At 32.4% G+C, this 25,199-nt stretch overlaps 1 protein-coding gene across 1 annotated transcript; it reads right to left on the bottom strand.

The window, feature by feature from the left end:
- Positions 1 to 16,166: 16,166 nt before the first annotated feature.
- LOC134725396 (THO complex subunit 4-like) lies at positions 16,167 to 23,292 on the bottom strand. Its single transcript, XM_063589198.1, has 6 exons — positions 22,908 to 23,292; positions 20,636 to 20,800; positions 20,068 to 20,215; positions 19,289 to 19,412; positions 18,420 to 18,582; positions 16,167 to 17,867 (listed from the first exon to the last, which is right to left on the bottom strand). The coding sequence occupies exons 1-6, from the start codon at positions 23,166 to 23,168 to the stop codon at positions 17,853 to 17,855; spliced, it is 876 nt and encodes a 291-aa protein (XP_063445268.1). The 5' UTR covers positions 23,169 to 23,292; the 3' UTR covers positions 16,167 to 17,852.
- Positions 23,293 to 25,199: the final 1,907 nt, after the last annotated feature.

Here is a 25,199-nt window from a genome sequence, read left to right as displayed (position 1 = left end):
TTTCTATAGTTTTAGTGCTAATATATTTATCTGTCATCAATTTTAATATTGCAATAAATAAATATAACTGATAAAAGTATTCTTTTTGTATATACAGTTTTATGCAATCACTAATTACCAACAAGAGTTGATTTATATACTTCTATAAAAAGCATTGTAGTGCTTGTCATATTTTAATGGCAATAAGAACAATGATTAGTTCATCTTTAATTTCAAGAAGGCATACATGTAATGATACTAAAACAGAAAACTAAGCTATTGTTCATAGCTATTTGATTCATGGGTTTGCTGAAGTCTGCATACAAGATTTTTATTCAGTAAGCATTTAATTTTGTGATTCACCTGTAATGAAATCCATAAAAAAATGTGAATTGTGATATTGATGGTTATGTCTTGTTGGAAAACCTTATTGGTATTGAGGTCACAGGTCAAGTTTTAAGATCAAGACACTATTGATAGACCAAATTTAAAACCATATGCCAAATGTTTATTGTTTTTTTTGGAAAGAACAAGACCCATTTACTATTATTTGACAAAAAATTTCAGCAGACTTTACCAAAACCAAATGCAGTTTCTGTTAAAATTGCTTCTTCTACTAAAAATCCAAAGGTCAGGTCTTGGCTTATCACTAAAGCAGTTCTGTAGGTTTTTGTGTCAACTCTTTTCTTACATATAACCATAAAGTGTATAATGAAGATGTACTGAATTAATGACAAATTTAGACTGGGTACATGTATAATGCAAATTGGCAGCCTTTTTTGAGTGATCTGACCTAATGGACATTTTTTAATTAGAAGATTTATAAAGAGTTTAAGTTTCAGTATTTTCTGCACAAAAATCATTGTCTAGATGATGTGCCCTTTTCATGATTGGCTCCCTGACCTTTTGAAATCCTAGCTGGAACACTGGGATCTTTGATTATCAGGTGAATTACGGAAAAGGCAGATAAACTATTGATTATATAATTGGTCACTTTTTTGCTCATGATTAGAAGTTTCATGTATATTCCATACTTTCAACAAATGATGCTGCAAATTCCTTACCAAGAAAATCCAAAATGTCTGTATTGCTTTTTGTTTATATCAATTTAACATAACACTTGACCTCCTTATGCCAGAACAAGAATATGTGTACATTTGAACTAATGCCTTCCCTACACTTTCCGTCTTTAGAAAATCACAAAAGCTGGATCAAAACCTCTTTAAACTACCTTAACAGACTAGAAAAAATGCTCCCTGTTATGTATGGGGATTGGGGAGCACTAAATATTCCACAGCCACAGGAAAAATAACAGGGTACCTTAACTCTGAAAGATAACAAAACAGTTTCATAAAATTTTTGTTCCCATTGAGTGCAGACATACAGGGATAAAAAGCCACTGTTTTTGTAAATGTTTTGAATATTTAGTGATGTTGTATTTTTGCCAATAACAGTGGTGAATCCAGAAATTTCATAAGTAGGGGCCCACTGGCTGCAAAAGAGAGGGCAGATTGCTTCACGCTTCAGTGAAACCCTATATAAGCAACCAAATTTTTTTCTCAAAAGGGGGGGCCTTTGAAACAAGAGGCTCTCAAGAGCCTGAATCGCTCACCTTAATTCTTTTGGTTAAATCTCTCATCAATGATTATTTTGGCTTTTCAATTTATTTAAATGTTTTTTGGATCGTCCTATTTTCTTCAAAAGCCAAAAAAAATAATCATTTTCTCCTATGTTCTATTTTAGCCATAGGAGCTATGTTTCTTGACATACAAGGAAATAAAATATAAAATTTATACTAGATACTCTGAAACTCATTTAGCCTAAGTTTGGCTGAAATTGATACAGCAGTTTCAAAGGAGAAGATTTTTTTAAAGTAAGTCAACATGATGAACAAATTGTGAAAAAAGTGCTTAAAGGGCAATAACTCCTTAAGGGGTCAATTGACAATTTTGGTCAAATTGACTTAATTGAAGATCTTACTTTGCTGAACATTATTGCCGTTTACAGTTTATTTCTATCTATAATTATATTCAAGATAAAAAAACAAAAACAGCAAAATTTCCTTAAAATTATCAATTCAGGGGCAGCAACCCAACAACAGGTTGTCTGATTCATCTGAAAATTTCAGGGCAGATAGATCTTGACCTGATAAACAATATTACCCACGTCAGATTTGCTCTAAATGCTTTGGTTTTTGAGTTATAAGCCAAAACTGCATTTGACCCCTATGTTCTATTTTTAGCAATGGCGACCATGTTTGTTGATAGATCATAACTTCCGATACAATTTACAAACTAGATACCCTAAGGAACATTCAGTTAAAGTTTGGAAGTATTTGGCCCAGTAGTTTCAGAGGAGAATATTTTTGTAAAAGATTACTAAGATTTACGAAAAATGGTTAAAAATTGACTATAAAGGGCAATAACTCCTAAAGGGGTCAACTGACCATTGATGTCATGTTGACTTATTTGTAAATCTTACTTTGCTGAACATTATTGCTGTTTACAGTTTATCTCTATCTATAATAATATTCAAGATAATAACCAAAAACAGCAAAATTTCTTTAAAATTACCAATTCAGGGGCAGAAACCCAACAACAGGTTGTCTGATTCATCTGAAAATTTCAGGGCAGATAGATCTTGACCTGATAAACAATATTACCTCATGTCAGATTTGCTCTAAATGCTTTGGTTTTTGAGTTATAAGCCAAAAACTGCATTTGACCCCTATGTTCTATTTTTAGCAATGGCGACCATGTGTGTTGATAGATCACAACTTCGGATACAATTTACAAACTAGATACCCTAAGGAACATTCCGTTAAAGTTTGGAAGTATTTGGCCCAGTAGTTTCAGAGGAGAAGATTTTTGTAAAAGATTACTAAGATTTACGAAAAATGGTTAAAAATTGACTATAAAGGGCAATAACTCCTAAAGGGGTCAACTGACCATTTCCGTTATGTTGACTTATTTGTAAATCTTACTTTGCTGAACATTATTCCTGTCAACAGTTTATCTCTATCTATAAAAATATTCAAGATAATAACCAAAAACAGCAAAATTTCCTTAAAATTACCAATTCAGGGGCAGCAACCCAACAACAGGTTGTCTGATTTATCTGAAAACTTCAGGGCAGATAGATCTTGACCTGATAAACAATAATACCCCATGTCAGATTTGCTCTAAATGCTTTGGTTTTTGAGTTATAAGCCAAAAACTGCATTTGACCCTTATGTTCTATTTTTAACAATGGCGACCATGTTTGTTGATAGATCATAACTTCGGATACAATTTACAAACTAGATACCCTAAGGAACATTCAATTACAGTTTGGAAGTATTTGGCCCCGTAGTTTCAGAGGAGAAGATTTTTGTAAAAGATTACTAAGATTTACGAAAAATGGTTAAAAATTGACTATAAAGGGCAATAACTCCTAAAGGGGTCAACTGACCATTTCCGTCATGTTGACTTTCTTGTAAATCTTACTTTGCTGAACATTATTCCTGTTTACAGTTTATCGTTATCTATAATAATATTCAAGATAATAACCAAAAACAGCAAAATTTCCTTAAAATTACCAATTCAGGGGCAGCAACCCAACAACAGGTTGTCTGATTCATCTGAAAATTTCAGGGCAGATAGATCTTGACCTGATAAACAATATTACCTCATGTCAGATTTGCTCTAAATGCTTTGGTTTTTGAGTTATAAGCCAAAAACTGCATTTAACCCCTATGTTCTATTTTTAGCAATGGCGACCATGTTTGTTGATAGATCAAAACTTCGGATACAATTTATAAATTAGATACACTAAGGAACATTCAGTTAAAAATTGAAAGTATTTGGCCCAGTAGTTTCAGAGGAGAAGATTCTTGAAATAGTTTACGACGACAGACGACGTCGACAGACGACGTCGACAGACGACGGACGACGACGGTCGCCAAGTGATGGCATAAGCTCACTTGTCCCTTCGGGACAGGTGAGCTAAAAATGTATAACTTGGCCTGGAAAAAAATGAAATGACTTTGATCAAGAAATGTTTGTGCTACAAAACAACCCTAAGTATTAGAAATAAAAACAATCCCAAAAATTCCTCTTTCCCTGCAATAATATTGATTGTGTAGACATGATGCAATATGGAAATTTTGAGTGCAGATTAACCACATAGAAGTTGAAGAAGTAGGTTTACAGTATACTTCTATGTAAAAGAATCAATAGCACATGCAAACTACATTACAAATTACCTATCTATCTATAATACTAAAATTACGAGGTCCAATTTGTCAGCCGTCATCACATATAAACGACGAATCAAAGAATTCAACTTTATATATAACTAATATAGTACAAATGTGTAGATTAAAAATTACACCACTCCAGGCCCTTTTGTTTCCACGTAATTAATATTGCCAATAATTAAGAAGTTCCGGGTCGAGTCCGATACCGATACCAATAGTATATTCATCGGTAACCTATTACCTTATCTGTACATTCCGCATTTGGCAGGCGCACCACCAAACGGTGTTTTCAGGATATGCTATATACACGGGTCATAATAACAGGGTTGACACTACTAAATTGTCAAATTCTTACCTATTGTAGTATTTTAATCAGTAAGACTTTATAAGATAACAATACGAATACTAAAAATAAGGCGTATAGGTACAGTTTTTGTCGAGCCTGCAACTTTGTGGCAGAAAGCTCGACATAGGGATAGTGATCCGGCGGCGGCTATGGCGGCTATGGCGGCGGCGTTAGCTAACTTCTTAAAAGCTTCATATTTTAGAAGTTGGAAGACCTGGATGCTTCATACTTTGTATATAGATGCCTCATGTTACAAAGTTTCCGTCAGTCACATATCCAATGTCCTTGACCTCATTTTTATGGTTTAGTGACCACTTGAAAAAAAGGTTCAGATTTTTTGTAATGTTGAATTCTCTCTTATTATAAGTAATAGGATATTTATATTTGGTATGTGCGTACCTTGCAAGCTCCTCATGCCCGTCAGACAGTCAGTTTCACTTGACCTTGACCTCATTTCATGGATCAGTGAACAAGGTAAAGTTTTGGTGGTCAAGTCCATATCTCAGATACTATAAACAGTAGGGCTAGTATATTAGGTGTATGGAAGGACTGTAAGGTGTACATGTCCAACTGGCAGGTGTCATCTGACCTTGACCTCATTTTCATGCTTCAGTGGTTATAGTTAAGTTTTTGTATTGTGCTCTGTTTTTCTCATACTTTATGCAATAGGTCTACTATATTTGTTGTATGGAATGATTGTAAGGTGTACATGTCTAGCGGGCAGGTGTCATCTGACCTTGACCTCATTTTCATGGTTCAGTGGTCAAAGTTAAGTTTTTGAGTTTTTGGTCTCTTTATCTAATACTTTAAGCCATAGGTCAACTATATTTGGTGTATAGAAATATTTTATGATCTTTATGTCAGTGGCGCAGGTTTTATTTGACCTTGACCTCATTTTTATGGTTCATTGAACAGTGTTAAGTTTTTGTGTTTTGGTCTATTTTTCTTAAACTATAAGTAATAGGTCAACTATAATTGTTGTATGGAAGTATTGTTAGCTGTACATTGTATATGTCTGCTTGGTATGATTCATCTGACCTTGACCTCATTATCATGGTTCATTGGTTCTTTATTTAGTTATCTTGGTTAATGTTAAGTTTATGTGACAGTTATAATAAAGCTTTATACTTAATAGGACTATCAACATAATATCAATGATTAATAAAGAAGGCGAGACATTTTAGCGTGTGCACTCTTGTTAATTTGTAAGCGGACATGACGTCATGAAAACAGCGAATCAAAGAATTCAACTTTATTTATAACTAATATAGGACAATGCTGTTGATTAAAAAAATACACCATCCCAGGACCTTTTGTTTTTCCAAATAATTAATATTACCAATAATTGATAAGTTCCAGTTAGACGGATTCAAACAGAAAGATTTGAAAGCAAAGAAAACTGTGATAACTATCATATAATCGGCGACATGACTTTATCAGATGACAATACTAATACTAAAATAAGTCTTGCGCATAGTTATATACCTTTATTCATTCACGGACCCGCGATATCACGGGTGTGTTCTAGTAATCTTATTATATATGCATTATAGCTGAGACAAGTAAACTAACTATATATTATGTCCCAGGTTATAGCATTCTCAGAAATTACATGTATTTTTAGCTCACCTGGCATAGCCATGTGAGCTTATGCCATAACTTGGCGTCCGTCTTCGTCTGTCGTCGTCCGTCATCTGTCATCGTAAACTATTTCAAGAATCTTCTCCTCTGAAACTACTAGACCAAATACTTCCAAACTTTAACTGAATGTTCCTTATGGTATCTAGTTTATAAATTGTGTCCGAAGTTTTGATCTATCAACAAACATGGTCGCCATTGCTAAAAAAAGAATATAGGGGTCAAATGCAGTTTTTGGCTTATATCTCAAAAACGAAAGCATTTAGAGCAAATCTGACATGGGGTAAAAATGTTCATTAGGTCAAGATCTATCCGCCCTGAAATTTTCAGATGATTCAAACAACCCATTGTTGGGTTGCTGCCACTTAATTGGTAATTTTAAGGAAATTTTGCAGTTTTTGGTCATTATCTTGAATATTATTATAGATAAAGATAAACTGTAAACAGCAAAAATGATCAGCAAAGTAAGATCTACAAATAAGTTAATATGACCAAAATTGTCAATTTTTCACAATTTGTTCATCATATTTTCTCACTTTAAAAAGTCTTCTCCTCTAAAACTACTCAAGCAAATTCAACCAAACTTCAACTGAATGATCAGTAGGGTGTATAAAATAAAGTCTGTGTTTTATTTTCTATTTCGTCAAAAAACATGGCCGTCATGGCTAAAAATAGAACACAGGTTAAAATGCAGTTTTTGGCTTATATCTCAAAAACTCCAGCATTTAGAGCAAATAAGACAGGAAGTTAAAGTATTTATTATGTCAAGGTCTACCTGTCCTGAAATTTTCAGTCGAATCGGGTAACTGGTTTTGCAGGTATAATGCCCCTGAATTGATGATTCTAAAGAAATTTTGCAGTTTTTGGTTATTATCTTGAATATTATTATAGATACAGATAAACTATTGATAGCAAAAATGTTAAGCAAAGTAAGATCTACAAATAAGTCAATTGACCAAAATTGTCAATTGACCCCTTAAGGAGTTATTGCCCTTTAAAGACTTTTTTCACAATTTGTTCATCATGTTGACTTACTTTAAAAAATATTCTCCTTTGAAACTGTTGTATCAATTTCAGCCAAACTTAGGCTAAATGAGTTTCAGAGTATCTAGTATAAATTTTATATTTTATTTCCTTGTATGTAAAGAAACATAGCTCCTATGGCTAAAATAGAACAAGAAGGAGAAAATGATTTTTATTTTGCTTTTGAAGAAAATAGGACGATATAAAGAACATTTAAATAAATTGAAAAGTCAAAATAATCATTGATGAGAGATTTAACCAAAAAAATTAAGGTGAGCGATTCAGGCTCTTGAGAGCCTCTTGTTTTAAAATACTTTTATAAAACACAGTGATAATGTAAAAATGAAAAAAATGATTAATAAACAATATACATAAAAATAATCATAATAAAATTATATTGATTAATAAAGTCTTTACAGGTCTAGACTGAGTAGTCATGTATATGGGAGAAACTAAGTTAATAAACCTCTGAGGATAATTGATGTGATCCTAATCATTAGGGAGGATTTTAATACAGGAAAGTAGATGCATTCACACATGTCACGGTTGTTTCTCTCCCCTTCCCATATATTTCCCAAAACTGAAAGAGAAAGTAAAGAAAAAGTTAGATTATTGGACTAAGATTATTGATAATGATATTGTTTGTTCCCAATACAAATTAAGTACCAAATGAGTATGACTTATTAGGGTAATGTGGGTGCCATCTGGAACTGTAACCTTAATTGGCTTAAAATAAATAATGAAATACAGTTAACCTAGTCCAAATAATTATGACGTCTGGCAAGGCTATTTTAATTTTTTTCTGGGACGCCCGCCTTCCTTGTAGGAAGGCGTCCCAGAAAAAAAAAAATAGCCGTCCCAGACGTCATAATTATTTGGACTACAGTTAACCCAGATGTATGTGTTATGATAATTTATGAAGGTCGACTATCCATACAGGGGTGTAGCTATGTATAATAAAAAAAATATAGGCACACATTGTGGCAGGCCTTCAACAGGTACAGAGACTAGCAGCAGTAGGGGTTGAAGCCCCCCACCCACCTACGGAAAACTGTGTTCGAGATTTTAGTTGCATACATACTTCACAATATCACTAACATTTTGACTATAAAAAAAAAAAATACATGTCCATGATGTCCACCATTCATCTTTTGATTCTTTTAGTTGTGTATCCAGGGGTAGGGTTCTGGGGGTTGGAACCCCCCCTTTTTTTTGGACGATCAATGCATATGAATGGGGACATATAGTTGGACCCCCTTCCCCCCTCTTTGTCCTGGGTTGGGAACCCATGTTCCCTCCTCTCCCCCTTTTTTAAATGGCTGGATCTGCCACTGCACATCACAGTCAATATGTCATGCTAAAGTTCGGTTCTGTTCATACTATCTTAGACACAATTTTAGATTTTCTTGTATTCTGTACTGTAAAATCGCTACCTGCTGAGGATAATTATGGTAATTACACGTAGATCGGAGAGTTTTTGGTATTACTAAAAGCTAGTTGATTAATTGATTGATTGCTAAACATCCAGTGGCAAAAAGTTCATGCATGTTCAGGACTAAAACAAATACAAGTAGGGGTCGTCCAGGATGAAGGTATGAACATTTATTGGATAGGAACAGAAAGTCGACCTTAACGAACTCCTCAAAAAGTTGTTGCAAGTTTCTTAGCTTACAGAGAATGTGTCATTCCTACAACACTAGGCATTGAATTGAACTTTGGCCAACAACAACAACTAAGTAAAACAAGTCATTTATCTGAGCTAAGGTTGAAGTATTTGTTGATAGACATGATAGAAGTGAAAGGATCTGAACCAAAGTTCTAGTTTTAGTTTCTATATATATGAGGTATATTTAATGACATACAGTTCCAATACTCTACTGATTGACTAAGGATAAAAGACTAGTGTTTTGACGACTTCAAATGCATCTACAGATAAACATTGATAAATTTCTGTTTTCAGAGTAATAAAGAACGGCTTGAGAGATATATGAATGCAACATTACAGTGCACGTTAAGACAGATATATGGAAAATATACAACTCACACAATTAGAGATGCAACAAAAGGAGACAGACCCAGACCTTTTGTCACAAATCCCTGAATCATCAAATAGTCAAGATGAGAATTCTTTAATAAGCGATCAAGGTACCAAGAAGTGCCAGTGTCAGATTTGTAAAAACTATTACTTTTCTGAACATTCTTTAAAGATTCATTTGAAACGTATGCATTCAGAAAACTTAATTCATACTTGTAGGACTTGCGGAAAAAGCTTTAACCAAAGATACAACTTATTTATTCACATGAAGTACCACTACAGTCAAATACCTAGACCATTTGCATGCAAAGACTGTGGAAAAACTTTCACTTCAAAACATCGTTTATTTGTTCATCAACAGACTCATTCTATTGATAAGTTTACTTGTAGCATTTGTGGAAAAGAGTTGTTAACCTCAGAAGGTAGAAGAAATCACTATCGGCGTCATGTGAAAGAAAAAAAACATTCATGTGAAATATGTGGTCACAAATTTCATTCACCCTGGGAATTGGATGCCCATTCTATAACACATGAAAGACAATTTTTTGAATGTTCTGTGTGCAATAAAAAATATTCTACGTACAAACTGCTTGAAAGACATGAGAAGATTCACACTGGAAATTATGATAGACCTGTTACATGTCATCTTTGTCACAAGTTTTTCTTCAAATTGTCTGTTTTAAAAAGACATATAAAAGAAGTACATAGCAGAACTACCTACAGTTGTGATATCTGCGGAACTACATGAACTAAGACCAAATCTGAAAAAAATCTTAAATTACACTACAAGAGGATTCATTCAACATGTCCACATGGTCCAGGAGAAAAGAAGTTTGATTGTTCTGTTTGTGACAAAAAATTTAATTTTAAAACCTGCTTAGTTGATCATTTCAGAAGATGTCATACAGACCCAGCAAATGTAAAATATCCTTATACTTGTCATATTTGTAAAAAAGGATTTTTTGTAAAAGCGGTATATGAAGGTCACTTAAATACCCATTTTGGTAAAAGACCATTTTCTTGTCAGTATTGTCCGAAATCTTACTGTAATATTTATTATCTAAATGTTCATACCAAAAGAACTCATTCTGGAAGAAAAGTCTCTAAACCAAAGCCATTTGAGTGTGAATTCTGTGGTAAAATGTTTGATTATAAAAGTACAAGAAAAGAGCACATCAGAAAACACACAGGATATTATTGCCCATTCGTCATGTTCGTATGTTCAATTTGTGGAAAAACTTTAAAAACAAAATTAAGTTATAAGATGCATCAAAACACACATTCTAAACCATTTCACTGTGGTATTTGTCAAGCTAGATATAGTTCTAATAAAGCACTTGTTAAACATATGCAATCACACGAGAAGCAATTACCGATACCAAGAATAAAAGTTGAAGATGAAATTACAGGTCAAAGTGCAAGTTCAATAGGGTCTCAAGAACTTAGTTATTCATCTAAGCAGTTAAAGAATGTAGCTACAGTGCAACCAAATTTTCCCGTTAACATAACAATAGATGGACAAAACTTACAAAAATCCTCTATTTCTAATGTTAAGTCAGGCCTTACAAGTTCCACATTGCCAAATCCTACAGTAAAGACTGAACAACCTTCAAGCAACATTCCTTTTAACAGCCACCATGAGGCAACTAGCAACCTCAATTCCACTACCAGTAATTTTCTTATGTTAAATAAAATAGGATCTTTTAAAGTCAGTGCAGAAAGTCTTAAAAAGATATTAAATGGAAAGAAAGTTTTATCTCTTGTTAAAAGTGAAGATGCTATAATAAAGAAAGAAAATCAATAAAATACAACATTTTCATGATTGTAAATGGTTGTTGTACAACTACAAGCAGAGATTGGATCAGATTGTCTTTTTTATGTGTATTGTTATAAAAAAAATTTATCACTAAGGCAGCAACCAATTGATTTTCTGGGGGGGGGGGGGATATATGGGTTATTTTCTGGACAATTTTTTTTTTCGGGATAAGTCGAAAACACTTTTTTTCTTTCAATTTTAGCATTACATATAGTGGTAGCTGAGGGTGAAACAAACAATTTTTTTTCTCAGAATCAAAAACAAATTATTTTTTTCTCCAAAAACTGGAAACAAAATCCCCCCCCCCCCCAAGAAAATCAAATGGTTGCTGCCTAATTAACAGTATAAGGTTTTAGAACAGTTAAGGTGTTAACTTATGATGAGGTGTGTACAAGTATCAGGGAATGATTATTGAATATTTAATGTTATATTATTGTCAAGATGTACATACAAATATTTAAGATCAAATTAATTATAAGTAAATGGATGGGTTTAAAGTGCAGTAAAACAATGTAACACATGTTGATGCTTACAACCATTGTGTAAAAACTGAAGTTAAATAAATATTGCCAGCTTTTTACTGGAAGATTCCTTCTTAACCTAGAATTTTCTCATTATTTAACTGAATGTTTAAAATCAAGAATAAGTTAGCTGTTGAAGAGATGATATGATGTCATGAGGTGTCCTTAAACGTTATGTTCATTATAACATTGAATATTAGAGGGATGTGGCATTAGTGCTAATGAGACAATTATCATGTCAAGTCCATATCTCAGATACTATAAGCAATAGGTCTAGTATATTCGGTTTATGGAAGGACTGTAAGATGTACATGTCCAACTGGCAGGTGTCATCTGACCTTGACCTCATTTTCATGGTTCAGTGGTTATAGTTAAGTTTTTGTGTTTTGGTCTGTTTTTCTTATACTATATGCAATAGGTCTTCTATATTTGGTGTATGGAATGATTGTAAGGTGTACATGTCTAGCTGACAGGTGTCATCTGACCTTGACCTCATTTTCATGGTTCAGTGGTCAAAGTTAAGTTTTTGAGTTTTGGTCTATTTTTCTAATACTTTATGCATTAGGTCAACTATATTTTGTGTATGGAAATATTTTATGATCTATATGTCTGTTACACAGGTTTTATTTGACCTTGACCTCATTTTCATGGCTTATTGCTTAGTGTTAATATTATAAGTTCTTGTGTTTTGATCTGTTTTTTTCTGAATTTATAAGCAATAAGTGAAATTTATTTGTTGTATTGAAGAATTGTTAGCTGTACATGTCAGCCTGGCATGGTTCATCCGACCTTGACCTCATTTTCATGGTTTATTGATCAATGTATTGTTTTCTTGGTTAATGTTGAGTTTATGTGACAGTTGTAATAAAGCTTTATATTTGGTCTATCAACATAATATCTATGATTAGTAATGAAGGCGAGACATTTCAGCGTGTGCACTCTTGTTCAATAAGTTGAATAAACTTAATATTTTGTCACATTTTCCACATTTCTCTACTGAATAACTTCATAGCGTGTTTGTCAGGTCTGTGCTCTGACAGTGATGACTTGTAACATGTAAACACTTATCAGATCTTTCAGATTGTCTTCAACAATGGACAAAAACACTAAAAAAAAATAACATTTAAAAACAATTTTGTTGTCCCCATTTCAGACTTGGCCAATTGCTGCTGTAACCTGAATCTTTTACCAAGTGACCTCAAAAATCAAGAGATGTTAGTACATGTATTGACTTTCATCATGGTTATTAACAAATCAATGTTGTTCAAAGTTAGGACATTTGGTTCAAAAGATAAGTTGTTGAACCCCACAATTCAGTCTATCAATAGCTTCTGTGACCTCAATCTGTGACCTTTTGTCCCAAATTTCATTAGAGATCTCCAACCACATTGGTTGATCCAAGAAAATTAGGTCAAAGTCATATAAACCAAACATGAAATAATTTACACCTTACAATCATTCAATACAATAAATATAGTTGACCTATTGCTTATAGTTTTTGTCGAGCCTGCAACTTTTGTTGCAGAAAGCTTGACATATAATAGGGATAGTGATCCGGCGGCGGTGTTAGCTCACTTCTTAAAAGCTTTATATTTTAGAAGGTGGAAGACCTGGATGCTTCATACTTTGTATATAGATGCCTCATGTTACGAACTTTCCATCAGTCTCACGTCCAATGTCCTTGACCTCATTTTCTTGGTTCAGTGACCACTTGAAAAAAAAGTTCAGATTGTTTGTAATGTTGAAATCTCTCTTATTATAAGTAATAGGATAATTATATTTGGTATGTGCGTACCTTGCAAGGTCCTCATGCCTTTCAGACAGTTTTCACTTGACCTCGACCTCATTTCATGGATCAGTGAACAAGGTTAAGTTTTGGTGGTCAAGTCCATATCTCAAATAATTTAAGCAAATAGGGCTAGTATATTAGGTGTATGGAAGGACTGTAAGGTGTACATGTCCAACTGGCAAATGTCATCTGACCTTGACCTCATTTTCATGGTTCAGTGGTTAAAGTTAAGTTTTTGTGTTTTGATCTGTTTTTCTCATACTTTATGCAATAGCTCTACTATATTTGGTGTATGGAATGATTGTAAGGTGTACATGTCTAGCGGTGAGATGTCATCTGACCTTGACCTCATTTTCTTGGTTGAATGGTCAAAGTTAAGTTTTTGTCTTCTTATCTAATACTATATGCTATAGGTCAACTATATTTGGTGTGTGGAAATATGTTATGATCTATATGTCAGTCACAAAGGTTTTATTTGACCTCAACCTCATTTGCACAGTTCATTGCTCAGTGTTAAGTTTTTGTGTTTTGGTCTATTTTTTTAAAACTATAAGTAATAGGTCAACTATATTTGTTGTATGGAAGCATTGTTAGCTGTACATGTCTGCTTGGCATGGTTCATCTTACTGTGACCTCATTTTCATGGTTCATTGGTCTTTGTTTAGTTATCTTGGTTAATGTCAAGTTCATGTGACAGTTTTTAATCAGGCTTTATACTTAGGACTATCAACATAATATCAATGATAAGTGACAAAGGCGAGACATTTCAGTGTGTGCACTCTTGTTAAGAAACAGACTAAATCAAGAAAACTCAACATTGACCAATGAGCCATCAAAATGAGGTCAAGGTCATGATTGCATGATATCTGCCAGACATGTACACTTTAAAATAATTCCGTATATATTGACCTACTGATTATAGTATTTGAAAACAAAAATGTGTCCAAAGTTCAGGGATGCACCATTGCAATCACACTATCATTTTCTATGTTCAGTAGACCAAGAAATTGGGTTCAAAACTCTAATTTGGCATTAAAATTAGAAAGATCATATCATAGGTAACATATCTTCTAAGTTTATTGAACTTCAACTTCATCAAAAACTATAACCTGAAACAGGACAGACAGACAAACTGAAATAAATAGTGCCCCTAAAGTTGAGCATAAAATCAGACAAAAACTCAAAACCCATTACAATCATTCCACACACAATATATAGATTGTTTGTATTGTATTATGAAAAAATTATTGATGTTGTAATGTTTATGCCCTTTGGGGCCCATAATTGGAAAATAAAATATCTTATCTTATCTTATCTTATCTTATCTATAGTTAACTTTCTACTTTTAGTATCTGAGAATGGACCTAATCATGTAACTATAACCTTGGTGAGATGAAGTCTGACAAACATCCAAGACAATGCAAGAAACATATACCAAATAAAGTTATCCTATTACTCATAAGTTAGAAATTCAGATCACAAAAAAAATAGTTTTAAGTAGTTGCTGAACCATGACAATGAGGTCAAGGACAATGGACAGAGGGCAACTTTTTTTTGTAACTCAAGATGTCTGCATTCAAGTATGAAGCATCCAAGTCTTCTGCTTTCCAAAATATAAAGCTACATAAAAATAACTTCCACAGCTATAGCCATCGTTAAATAGTGATCCCAGAATCTCATATATGGAGATAAAAAATGGTCATGTAATGGGTTAAGTTATCATTGTTTTAAATATAATACTAAGTCAATTATAGAGTTTTGGTAGGCTTAAATAGCACAAGGGTAGAGGTTTGTACCTTTTAAAACATTTTAACCTGCTACATTAGTTTGGACCTGTCCTAAGTAAGGAATCTGTTCAGTGGTTGTCGTTTGTTGTGTATTATATAGCTTAGCTTGTGTTTTTTCCTGTTCCAATGGTTTTACACTTGTCGTTTTTGGGACCCTTTATAGCTTGTTGTTTGGTGTGATCCAAGGTTCTGTGTTGAAGACTGTCATTTAACCTATAATAGTTTACTTTTACAAATTGTGACTTGAATTGATAGTTGTCTCATAGGCACCCATACCGGGCATACCACATCTTATGGTCAAGAACACAGAAATCAGTACATGCATCACTAATTTTCGTTGCTAAAACTTGGGTCAGTACTTATGTTAGTACTGTTTGCTCCTAAAAAGTTTTTCAGAATGGGCTTGATATTAATATTATATTAGATTGCTTGGTGTTAATGAAAATTTTCAATAAAATATGTTGGCTTTTTGTGGCAGCAAGCTTTTGTCCTTGGTGGAAGCTGCAATTGACAATAGAGGAGCTACTAATACCACTCAACCACCAAGGCCCCCAATATAACATTAATTGTACCAAAACTAATGTTGCAACTTCCTGAATCATGGCTGACAGACTGACAGTACACCTTAGATACATCTTTTTAAGTAATTGGCCTTGTGAACTTTTTGTCAGAAGTATTCTGTATAGACATTTCCAGAGTGCAAAATACAGTCAGTGTTTGGTTTTTTTCACAAATCCAAGAAATCTATATTGTCCACCTTTGTTCAGATCACCTTTCTTATATAGAACTAGCATGATGTTACATTTTATAGGAATGAAATATTTGCTAAACATTAGTTCCTGCAATAGACTTATTATAAGCAAATTTATAAGGACATGTTCTTAAAGAATTAAGTCCCCTGTATTTGATTTAAATGTGTCATGTGCACAGGAGGCAGTATTCTTAGTTTACACTGCATTACATATTGTGATAAACAAAGCAATAAGTACACAGAATGAATAAAAAATATTTTATTTACAAGACATATTTTGATGACGATGAATTGATAAATGTAAATGAAATGCTAAATCCTTCCTGCAAGAAATATTTAAATGAAACTTAAAAATTTAGAGATCCTTTTCTAGCAAATTGAACATTTGAAACATTAGTATACTCTGACATCATCAATTCAACCATCGCATTCAAATGAACATTTTAAAAAAGCGGTATATTTTATGAATAAAATTTGATTATATACCCCAAGTAGTGAATTGTCAGCCTTTTAAATCAATTTTCATTAACCTTTGGAGAAATTTAACATTGACATGAACTTGACACAAGTTGATTTTGATTTTAAATGCATCATCCAATCATATGACAAACTTTTGATAAAAAAGTCAATAGTTTTTATCATGTGCAAAATGACAGAAAATGTACTAGGTTAAATATAAAACACAGCACTAGTGTTCAAAATTGAGATCCTAGTACTAAAGCTAGAGAGTCCCCACAAAGAAAAAAATGCCAAATAAAACAACTACAACTGAGACTAACCATAAATTACCCAAATACACTACAATCTAGTCATATCAGCCCTTTCATATTTCAAAATAAAAATTATTTTTTCATTCATTGTTGTCCAATTTCATTTGTACTGCAGTAATTTTAACATTTTATGTGATATGGAAATATAAAGAAAATCAAATTTTCCTAATGGTCAAAAAAAATGATCACTTTCTCTTCTATCAACCGATTTGATCAATCTTGCACATTAAGATAAAACAATAAAATACAAAAGTGATTTGTGTGATGAAAACAAAATCAGGTTCTAAGTTTAATAAATGTTCTGGCATACCTGAAGTAACCATGAGATATATCTTGTATGACATACAAAAAACATGAACATAAATAGTACATATTACAGTAAAACAAATAAACTAGTATTCAAATTATGACCAACCACAATGTAACATTTGTGTATTTCTCTTTTTCTCTCAAAACAATAATGCATATGTCAATGAATAAGTTTTTTGGTACCAATATGGACTTAGAAAGATACTAGAGAAGTTTGTGTGCAGAAATTCAAAAATGTTTTATTCAGTTGCCTTGTGTCCAGAATAACTTTTTTTCGAGGGCTTATTATCAACATTTTTAGGAACAAGGGATTAATTTCTTTTTAATTTGGGAAATAGAAATAATTATGTACTTATATTCAAAATATACTCAAAAATGTATGCTATTCTAAGTCCATATTGTATATGAAACTTTTGGATGAAAACAAATAATAATAAATGTTCAGGTTAACCTGTTCATCATTTTTTCTTGTTAAATATGGAGTCTAAATTTTAGATTGTTTAAAATAATAAAACAAAATAAAATTATAATCAAATATAAATTACTTTGAAAACAGAATTGCAAATATTAAAATCAACAAAATAAAATCATGTAAATTTCATTTGAAATAAGATATAAATAGTTCTTCTATTTCATTTGTCGAGTACACGCTCTTCAAGCCCAATTGGGCTGTTCACTGAAATTAAATCTTACAAGAATTTATCAATGATCACAGTATATTTCATTCTAGTCTTTACTCGATGATGAATCCATTCACTCTAATAAAGTTTTCACATAGCTACAATACTCAGTCAAGTGTCAGTGAGAATTATTTCCTTTTATTGTCTTTCCTATATAAGTTCTTTCAAACATCAATCAGTTTCCATCTGCAAATGAAAATTTTTAAATTACAACAATAATTTAATTAAGAAACACTGATTTTAAAAAGCCTTCTATTATAAAATGTTATATTAATAATCCCTCTCCCTCTTGTAAAGTGTCCCATCTCTAGTCATATATCTTATTGGTGGATGCATATGGACGTCTATTTTTTATTGTTTTTTTTTTGTCAGGAAATTGCAGATATTTCTCAGTCTGTAATAAATTTGAGCAATCACAACAAAATGTGAGATAGTACTGTTTTTTTTTGTTGGTTTTTTAAAAAGATTTTTGATTCCGCAAATTGAAAAACATCATCTCGAATGAATGTGGTTTGTAGTTTAAAATATTTCGACCAAAACATGGTATCAATTTTAACTGACAGCAACTATATTGATATATTCCATTCCAAAACATTTCAATTCTAGCAAACCATTATCATCTCATTTTTATATAATATGCATTCCTTGGCTTATATTAATTAAATAAATTTCTTTTTTTTAGTATGAGCATGATATTTGATGAATCAGTAATACTACCAAAGATTTTTCAACTTTTACCTTTGAATTATATGCTTCCAATTCAGCGTCAAGTTCTTCTGCTGTTCTAGGTTTCTTATTTCCTCCTCCACGTCCTCTTCCTCCCCGGCCTCTAAATCCTCCTCCTCCACCTCCACCACTGCCTCCGCCACCACCGCCTCCTCGCCGGCCACCACGACTGAACCTTCAATTTAAAAGAAATATAGATTCTTTTTCACAAATGAGACTTGCATGCAACATATAATAGGTTGATTTTTTAGGCATTTGATATACATATATTATCAAATGTAAGAATTTTAAATCTTGCAACATTTTTAACTTGCAGATTTACGTTTAAAAATGCTTGAAAATGCTTGAAAATGTAAATAAACAGAAGCCATCACCAATTTTTCTAAAACTAAGCTTAGCGCTTTATTCGTAATATCCCCCAGCAGTTATGTTGTTTTGATATTCATGATATTAGTTAAGATACAAAATATGGACATACCTTTGATTGTTTACATCTAAATTAAGTTTAGACTATGGTCAAAAGTTGTCTCAAACCATATCTATTATTGATAATCAACAAATGGATGAGTGGACATAAGGATTACTATAAACCTCTAATTCCTTATCAGGATATAGTAAAAAATACAATGATAAAACACATGAACTCGGGAAATATCATCCACCCAACAATTGTAGGTGAAAAGAAATCTTCATAACTTTATCAAATATCAAACAAACAATTGATCAGCTATTTGTAGAGTAGACTCAAGCTTACTGCATGGTATGATCATTTTTAATGGCCCCGTGACCTGTAGTGTTAATTTTTGATCTGTTGAGGAGAGTTGTTTCGTTGGCAATCATACAACCTTTTCTTTTTCTATTCTAAATTAAAAGAAACCTACCCTCGTCCTCCTCCTCTGCCTCCACCACCACCGCCTCCTCTGCTAACTCCTAGTCTGCTCCTATTAAATCCATCTCCTGAACCAGAATCTGTGGGACCAATCAACTGTATATTCATCGGTCGACCTAAAACATTATCATAAAAATTAAATTTTAAATCTCTATGGCATAATACAATCATGTAAATACAATTTCTCATGGGAAATGAAATGAAAAATATATACATTTGTACGAACAGAATTGATTTTTTTGCTACTTCAAATATTGATTAAGGCCAAACTTGATAGGAGAAAAGTGACCGTGTTTAAATGTTCAGCACATATTACATCAGACTGTCCAGGGGCAATTACTCCAATGATTTTCAGTTTAAAATGAGATCATCCAGCTTCAAAGATTGATCAATTGATTGCTTTACGCCAAATCAGCAAAAACAACTATGTCATAGGGTCAGCTTCAGAGAAATTGCTGATATAAAACTGTATGGTTTTCATAAAATACTTGCATTGAACAAAAAAGTCCTTGACCAGTAATGATTAGGTCACTCTGAATTATTGTTTATATGATCTCTTGATAAAAGTTTCATATAATTCTGACAAAACAGGTGCTTACTGTCGAATTTCCCACATACTTTTTTACTTTACATTACTTTACTTAATCTGCTTGACTTTTATCTAAATGTATCCATATATTTTAAATAAACTTTTATGAACACATTATATTGCTAACTATTTGATACCAGACAAAAAGATGTCATGTAAAAACGTGTATCATTGATTATTACCATCTAATGGAACATTGTTATATTGTTTCATGGCTTTTGCAGCATCTGAATTTCTCTCATATATCACTTCTGCTGTGCCTAAAGATCTACCAGATCTGTCATAGTGTATAGCTGCCTTCTTCAATGGACCAAATTCTGCAAACAGTTCCTGGTGAAAAGATTTAAAATGCAAGCATGCTTAAAGGTACTCAAATTGTGCAGTTATCATATTTAATATCTGGTTCTTCGGTTAAAGCATCTATCATATGATTCAGAGTAATATTTCTAACATTTTGTTTTACTTAGATTTTACGAACAAAACTATGCCACCTCTACTAAGTAATATTTATAATGATTTTTGTTTAGGATACTTATTTGTGTACTCTTAAAAAACTTTCATTCATAGCCTTTAATACAAATGCAATTCCTTGCCTGTAAGATTTTATTCAAATATGCTTCCTTAAAAATAAAAAAATACAAGATATCTGAATTTTGCATACAAATTAAATGTTTATTTTGTCCTTATATTTCAATTAGATAAAAGCAAAAGATTTAGGAACAACATGAAAATCTTATTAATTTTAAGTACCTGAATATCAGAATCATTGACCCCAAAGTCTAAATTGGATATATGAAGTTTACTTGTGCTGCCACCACCCCCAACAGAGGCTCCTCCTCCTCTACCTCTCTTCATTGTTCCAACATCTCCGTCAAACATATCATGCTTCCATACATCATCGGGTGTGTCTTTAGACTAAAAAATAAATGGGAAAAATATCCTATTAATTTTTTGCATCACATCCACATTTCATAGTGTTAAATTCTCAATTACTTTAAATTCACTGGCATCTACATGTATAAACAGATACAAAAGGCTGTCAAAAAGAGAGAAAAAAAGTGGGTTTTCCCCCTCCATTTTCAGGCAAATATGCTGGTTATTAGACAACTATTCAAGTCCTATCAATATGATTAACAAATAATATATAGAGTCAAAATCAGTTATTGTGTTTGGCAACTTAGTCTTTAATTTGTCAATTCGCAATTTATCATGTACAATTATAAATGAAGAAAACCATGAAATCCTTTTAAAACATTGTGTTTTTGTGCATATATTTTAGAACAAGCAGTCTTCACGTTAATATTTTAAATCTACAGGCCTGAAGCTGAGTTTTATAATTTTTTTTAGCTATATTCTATTGGCGTGTAGAGATAATATTTTTGACAGACAAGACAGCATTTTTACAAGCCTGGGCTGGTGAGCCTACATGTATGGTTGAGCCTGAAGACTGATCATGAAATAAATAACAGATCTTTACATACATGTATCTTTTTTTCTTTTTGGGCTACTTGTTTGTTATCTATATCAACCACACTTGCAATAAAATGCATTAGTATTAAAAAAAAAACATACTATAGATTCTTTATCTACATATTCTTTAAGAACTTAAATAGTTCTCGTTTAACTTTTTTTTTTTTTTTATCTCATTGTTTGTATTGTATTATGAAAAAAATATTGATGTTGTAATGTTTATGCCCTTTGGGGCCCATAATTGGAAAATAAAATATCTTATCTTATCTGTATATCATATGTAGTATGAAAAATCACAAGGAAGCTAACAAAAAGTGTTTTTCAAATTCAACCTATATTTTCTTACATTTCCCTGCATTTCCCATGATTAAACATGTACACACATCAATTATTAAATGGTAATTTATCTATCTTTACAATATAACATGTTTAATTAACCTGTCCTTGTAAATTGTTTTGTTTAAGTATAGATAGTAAATCCCCCATTTACAGAACAAAAGTGTCTGTGATCTAACAAAAAATAAAACTACATGTATATTACATGAATTTATAGATTCGAGTTGAGATCATATGACCAATTGTAATATGTTTATCACTATTTTACCTATGACAACGTCAATTTCATTAGCAACGCCACATGCCTTCTTAGTTTTTAGCGATCATTTTCTATCTCAGGCGAGTAGCATGATATGAAAAAGTATTACATGACAAGATCAAATGAAAAATGCACAAAATAGCGATAAGATGGTTTATAATACACCTTATTATGGCTATTTATCCACCATTAATCAAATCTGGACATCACTTTTGATTGAGTTAAGCCTGCCAATTCAATTGATATTTTATCGTGTGTTTTTCTATGTTGTGATGTTATGCTATTGTTTCAGAAAAAGGGAGAAGGTTTGGATCCATTAAAACGTTTAATTCCGCTGCAAATGTTTGCACCTGTCATAAGTCAAAAATCTGATGACAATGAGTGATGTACAGTAGTTGTCATTTGTTTATGTAATTTATAAGTGTTTCTCGTTTTTTTAATATAGATTAGACCATTGGTTTTCCCATATGGTTTTCCACTAGTAATTCTGAGACCCTTTAGAGCTTGTTGTTTTCAGTGTGAGCCAAGGCTCCGTGTTGAAGGCCGTACATTGACCTACAGTGGTTTACTTATTTTAATTTGTTATTTGGATGGAGAGTTGTCTCATTGGAACTCACTGACACACCACATCTTCCTATAGATATCTATCACACAGGTTCCAGTAAAATTTTGGCATCATAATACAATATCTGACACCAAAATGGAAAATGATTGTTGTTCAAAGTCAATGGTTCAAGCGGGACAGATTTTCAGGTCAGCCTGGCTTAGGGATAAGGTGTAGACTTTATAAGTGAATTGGACAAAAACTACTCTTCAGTATGGATAACCTGTGTGGTTGCAAAAGATTTAAGGTCTGACCACAAATTGTATTAAGAAATGGACAAAAAAATGAAATGAAATTATGTACACAACAAAAACAAAGACTGGTCTGATGTCGACATCATTTTTGAAGTTTACCCGGGAAAAGCTTTGTCTTCCTCCACCACCACTGGTTCTTCTTTTCTGAATTCCGCCACGAAACACTCCTCCTCCACCGCCGCCTCGATTCTGTCGGCCCCCAAAGCCTCCTCCCCCGCGTCTACCTCTTGTTGCACCACCGGCACCACCGCCGCCGGAACCGCGTCCCCTCCTTTGACCGCCTCCTCTACCACGACCTCCTTTTTTGGTTGTCTTGATAATATCATCTAAACTCATGTCCATTTTGTCTCCCATTGTCATAACCTTTGTAGAAATACGTTGTTCAATCAATATCTACCGGCTTTGTTGGTGTTCTCGTGTTCTCTGTTTTGTGAAAATGGCGGCATACGAGTGGTGCACGATGGGATAGGGAAATTTATAATAAGATTGTCTCCCCTTGCTTGTCAAAAAAAAAAATAGTGCGGGTCGGATCTTGTCTCGATCACAAGGTGAAGTTAATGTTAGAATGTACTATATATGTCTTACGCCCAACATAAAAACTCCTAGAAAACTTAGTCTTTTTTATTGTAAATATGGCCAGGCGTATATCGTACCAGAGACATATAATACATGTATTATATGTCTCTGATCGTACTATATGTATTGTAAAAGATAAAAAAAAAAAAAAAACTATAAAAAAGAAGATGTGGTATGATTTCCAATGAGACAACTATCCACAAAAGACCAAAATGACACACAGTAAAAGAAATAGATCATTAATCATGATAATAGAACAAGTAGACAGCTTCCTCACAAGCAAAAAGACCCTAACTGTAAAAAAAAACTAGACAAGATAAATTTAATGAGTCAAATGATCGCATGAGGGCATATAAAGATTAGAACAAGTTGTTTTTTTAACAAAGAAAGAAAATTCAATTAATGACAGATTGCATACCAAATTACAGACAAAAATAAACAATATGTATATAATCCTTATAATGATATACCTTTTTTTTTAGATAATGAAGCTTGGCCGGAAAATACCGTCCATAAAATTTTTGTAATGTATATATAAATTGCAATGTATACAAATCAATGCATGAAATGAATCATATTTTTGTTTATTATTTAGACAAGACAATAGTTTTGCTCTTTTATTAAAGCTCTTTACCAGAAAATTGTATTGTATTGTATATGATATATGGCGTATGTGTATAAAGTGTATAGAATAATTCAATTGTTTTAAATTGACGGTATTTCTGAAAACAAGTTGGGCAGTTTACAAAATTTGCCAAGGTTGATTGTTCCTCTGTCGGTCAGACTTTTTACATTTTAAACATGTTAAAGTATACATCTCTGTGTTTTATTAGGATTCCAATCTACCATTATCGTATGTTGGGTTGGGTTTTTTATGTTATATTGTTAATTTAATCTAATCTCAATGTAATTCAATTACTTTAAAATTACAAATTCACTTGGCATAGACAAGACAAGACAAATACTTTATTAAAGTCTCACCACTTGTTACATATAAAAGGAATTGAGTGTTATTCAAACTAATTAGTGTTTTCAGAGACATATATACGTCTCTGGTGATTTTTCAGTGACATGTGTCTATCAATTATCTATCAATTAACTATCAATTAACTCATTTCTAAAATTTATTAAATATCTATGTTAGGCCGTTTTTTGATTACTTGAATGGTATACGAACATTCTGCAAATGACTGCAAAAAAATAAAATATTTTGATATGTATGTTTATGGAATGGTAGAAGTATCAATTAAAGTTGGATGAAAAAAACGATTATAGTTGTTACAACAGATAAATACACACTTCTGTTAATCAATCATCTAGATGTCAGAATGTTTTTTATTCAAATTAACTATTTTCTAAAAAAAAAAAAGAAAGAAGAAAACATAAGTTCCTTACTATTTCTGAAATTTTTAGTCACATAAGGCCAAAATAAATAATAGGTTTGTTTGCCCATGCAAACGCTACCTACCCAGAAAAAAAGCTGCCTAATCAAATTCTTTTATTGTCCTGATTTGAAGAAGTTTTTTTTTAATCAAATAAGCATGAAGACTAATAAACATCTGTTACTTCGATTTCTTTTTTCGAAAAAAAAGAAAGAAAATGCCTACCTACCTACCCACTGTCTCAACCTTTGGGTAGGGTTTGGGCAAACCAAAATATTTTTAAGTGTGGCCTAAACTATCAGAATAAAGAACTGTTATGTAATGCATAAATTATAAATCTCACGAGGAAGCTATTAAATCAAGAGTTCCAAGTGGAAGGGAGAAACAGTGAATGCAGGAGTGGGAGTATCAACACACAAGGTTAATGGAGAAA

This window comes from Mytilus trossulus, chromosome 7 (genome assembly GCF_036588685.1).
Source record: "Mytilus trossulus isolate FHL-02 chromosome 7, PNRI_Mtr1.1.1.hap1, whole genome shotgun sequence".
In the NCBI taxonomy this organism is placed as follows: domain Eukaryota; kingdom Metazoa; phylum Mollusca; class Bivalvia; order Mytilida; family Mytilidae; genus Mytilus; species Mytilus trossulus.
This window is presented reverse-complemented; position numbering and strand designations above follow the sequence as displayed.

Excerpts from the sequence above, each read along its gene's own strand:
- LOC134725396 (XM_063589198.1), bottom strand. The coding sequence starts at position 23,168 with ATGACAATGGGAGACAAAATGGACATGAGTTTAGATGATATTATCAAG. Across the intron at positions 20,801-22,907 it reads GAAGACAAAGCTTTTCCCGG|TCTAAAGACACACCCGATGA; the intron begins GTAAACTTCAAA and ends TTTATTTTTTAG. Across the intron at positions 20,216-20,635 it reads TCAATGATTCTGATATTCAG|GAACTGTTTGCAGAATTTGG; the intron begins GTACTTAAAATT and ends TCTTTTCACCAG.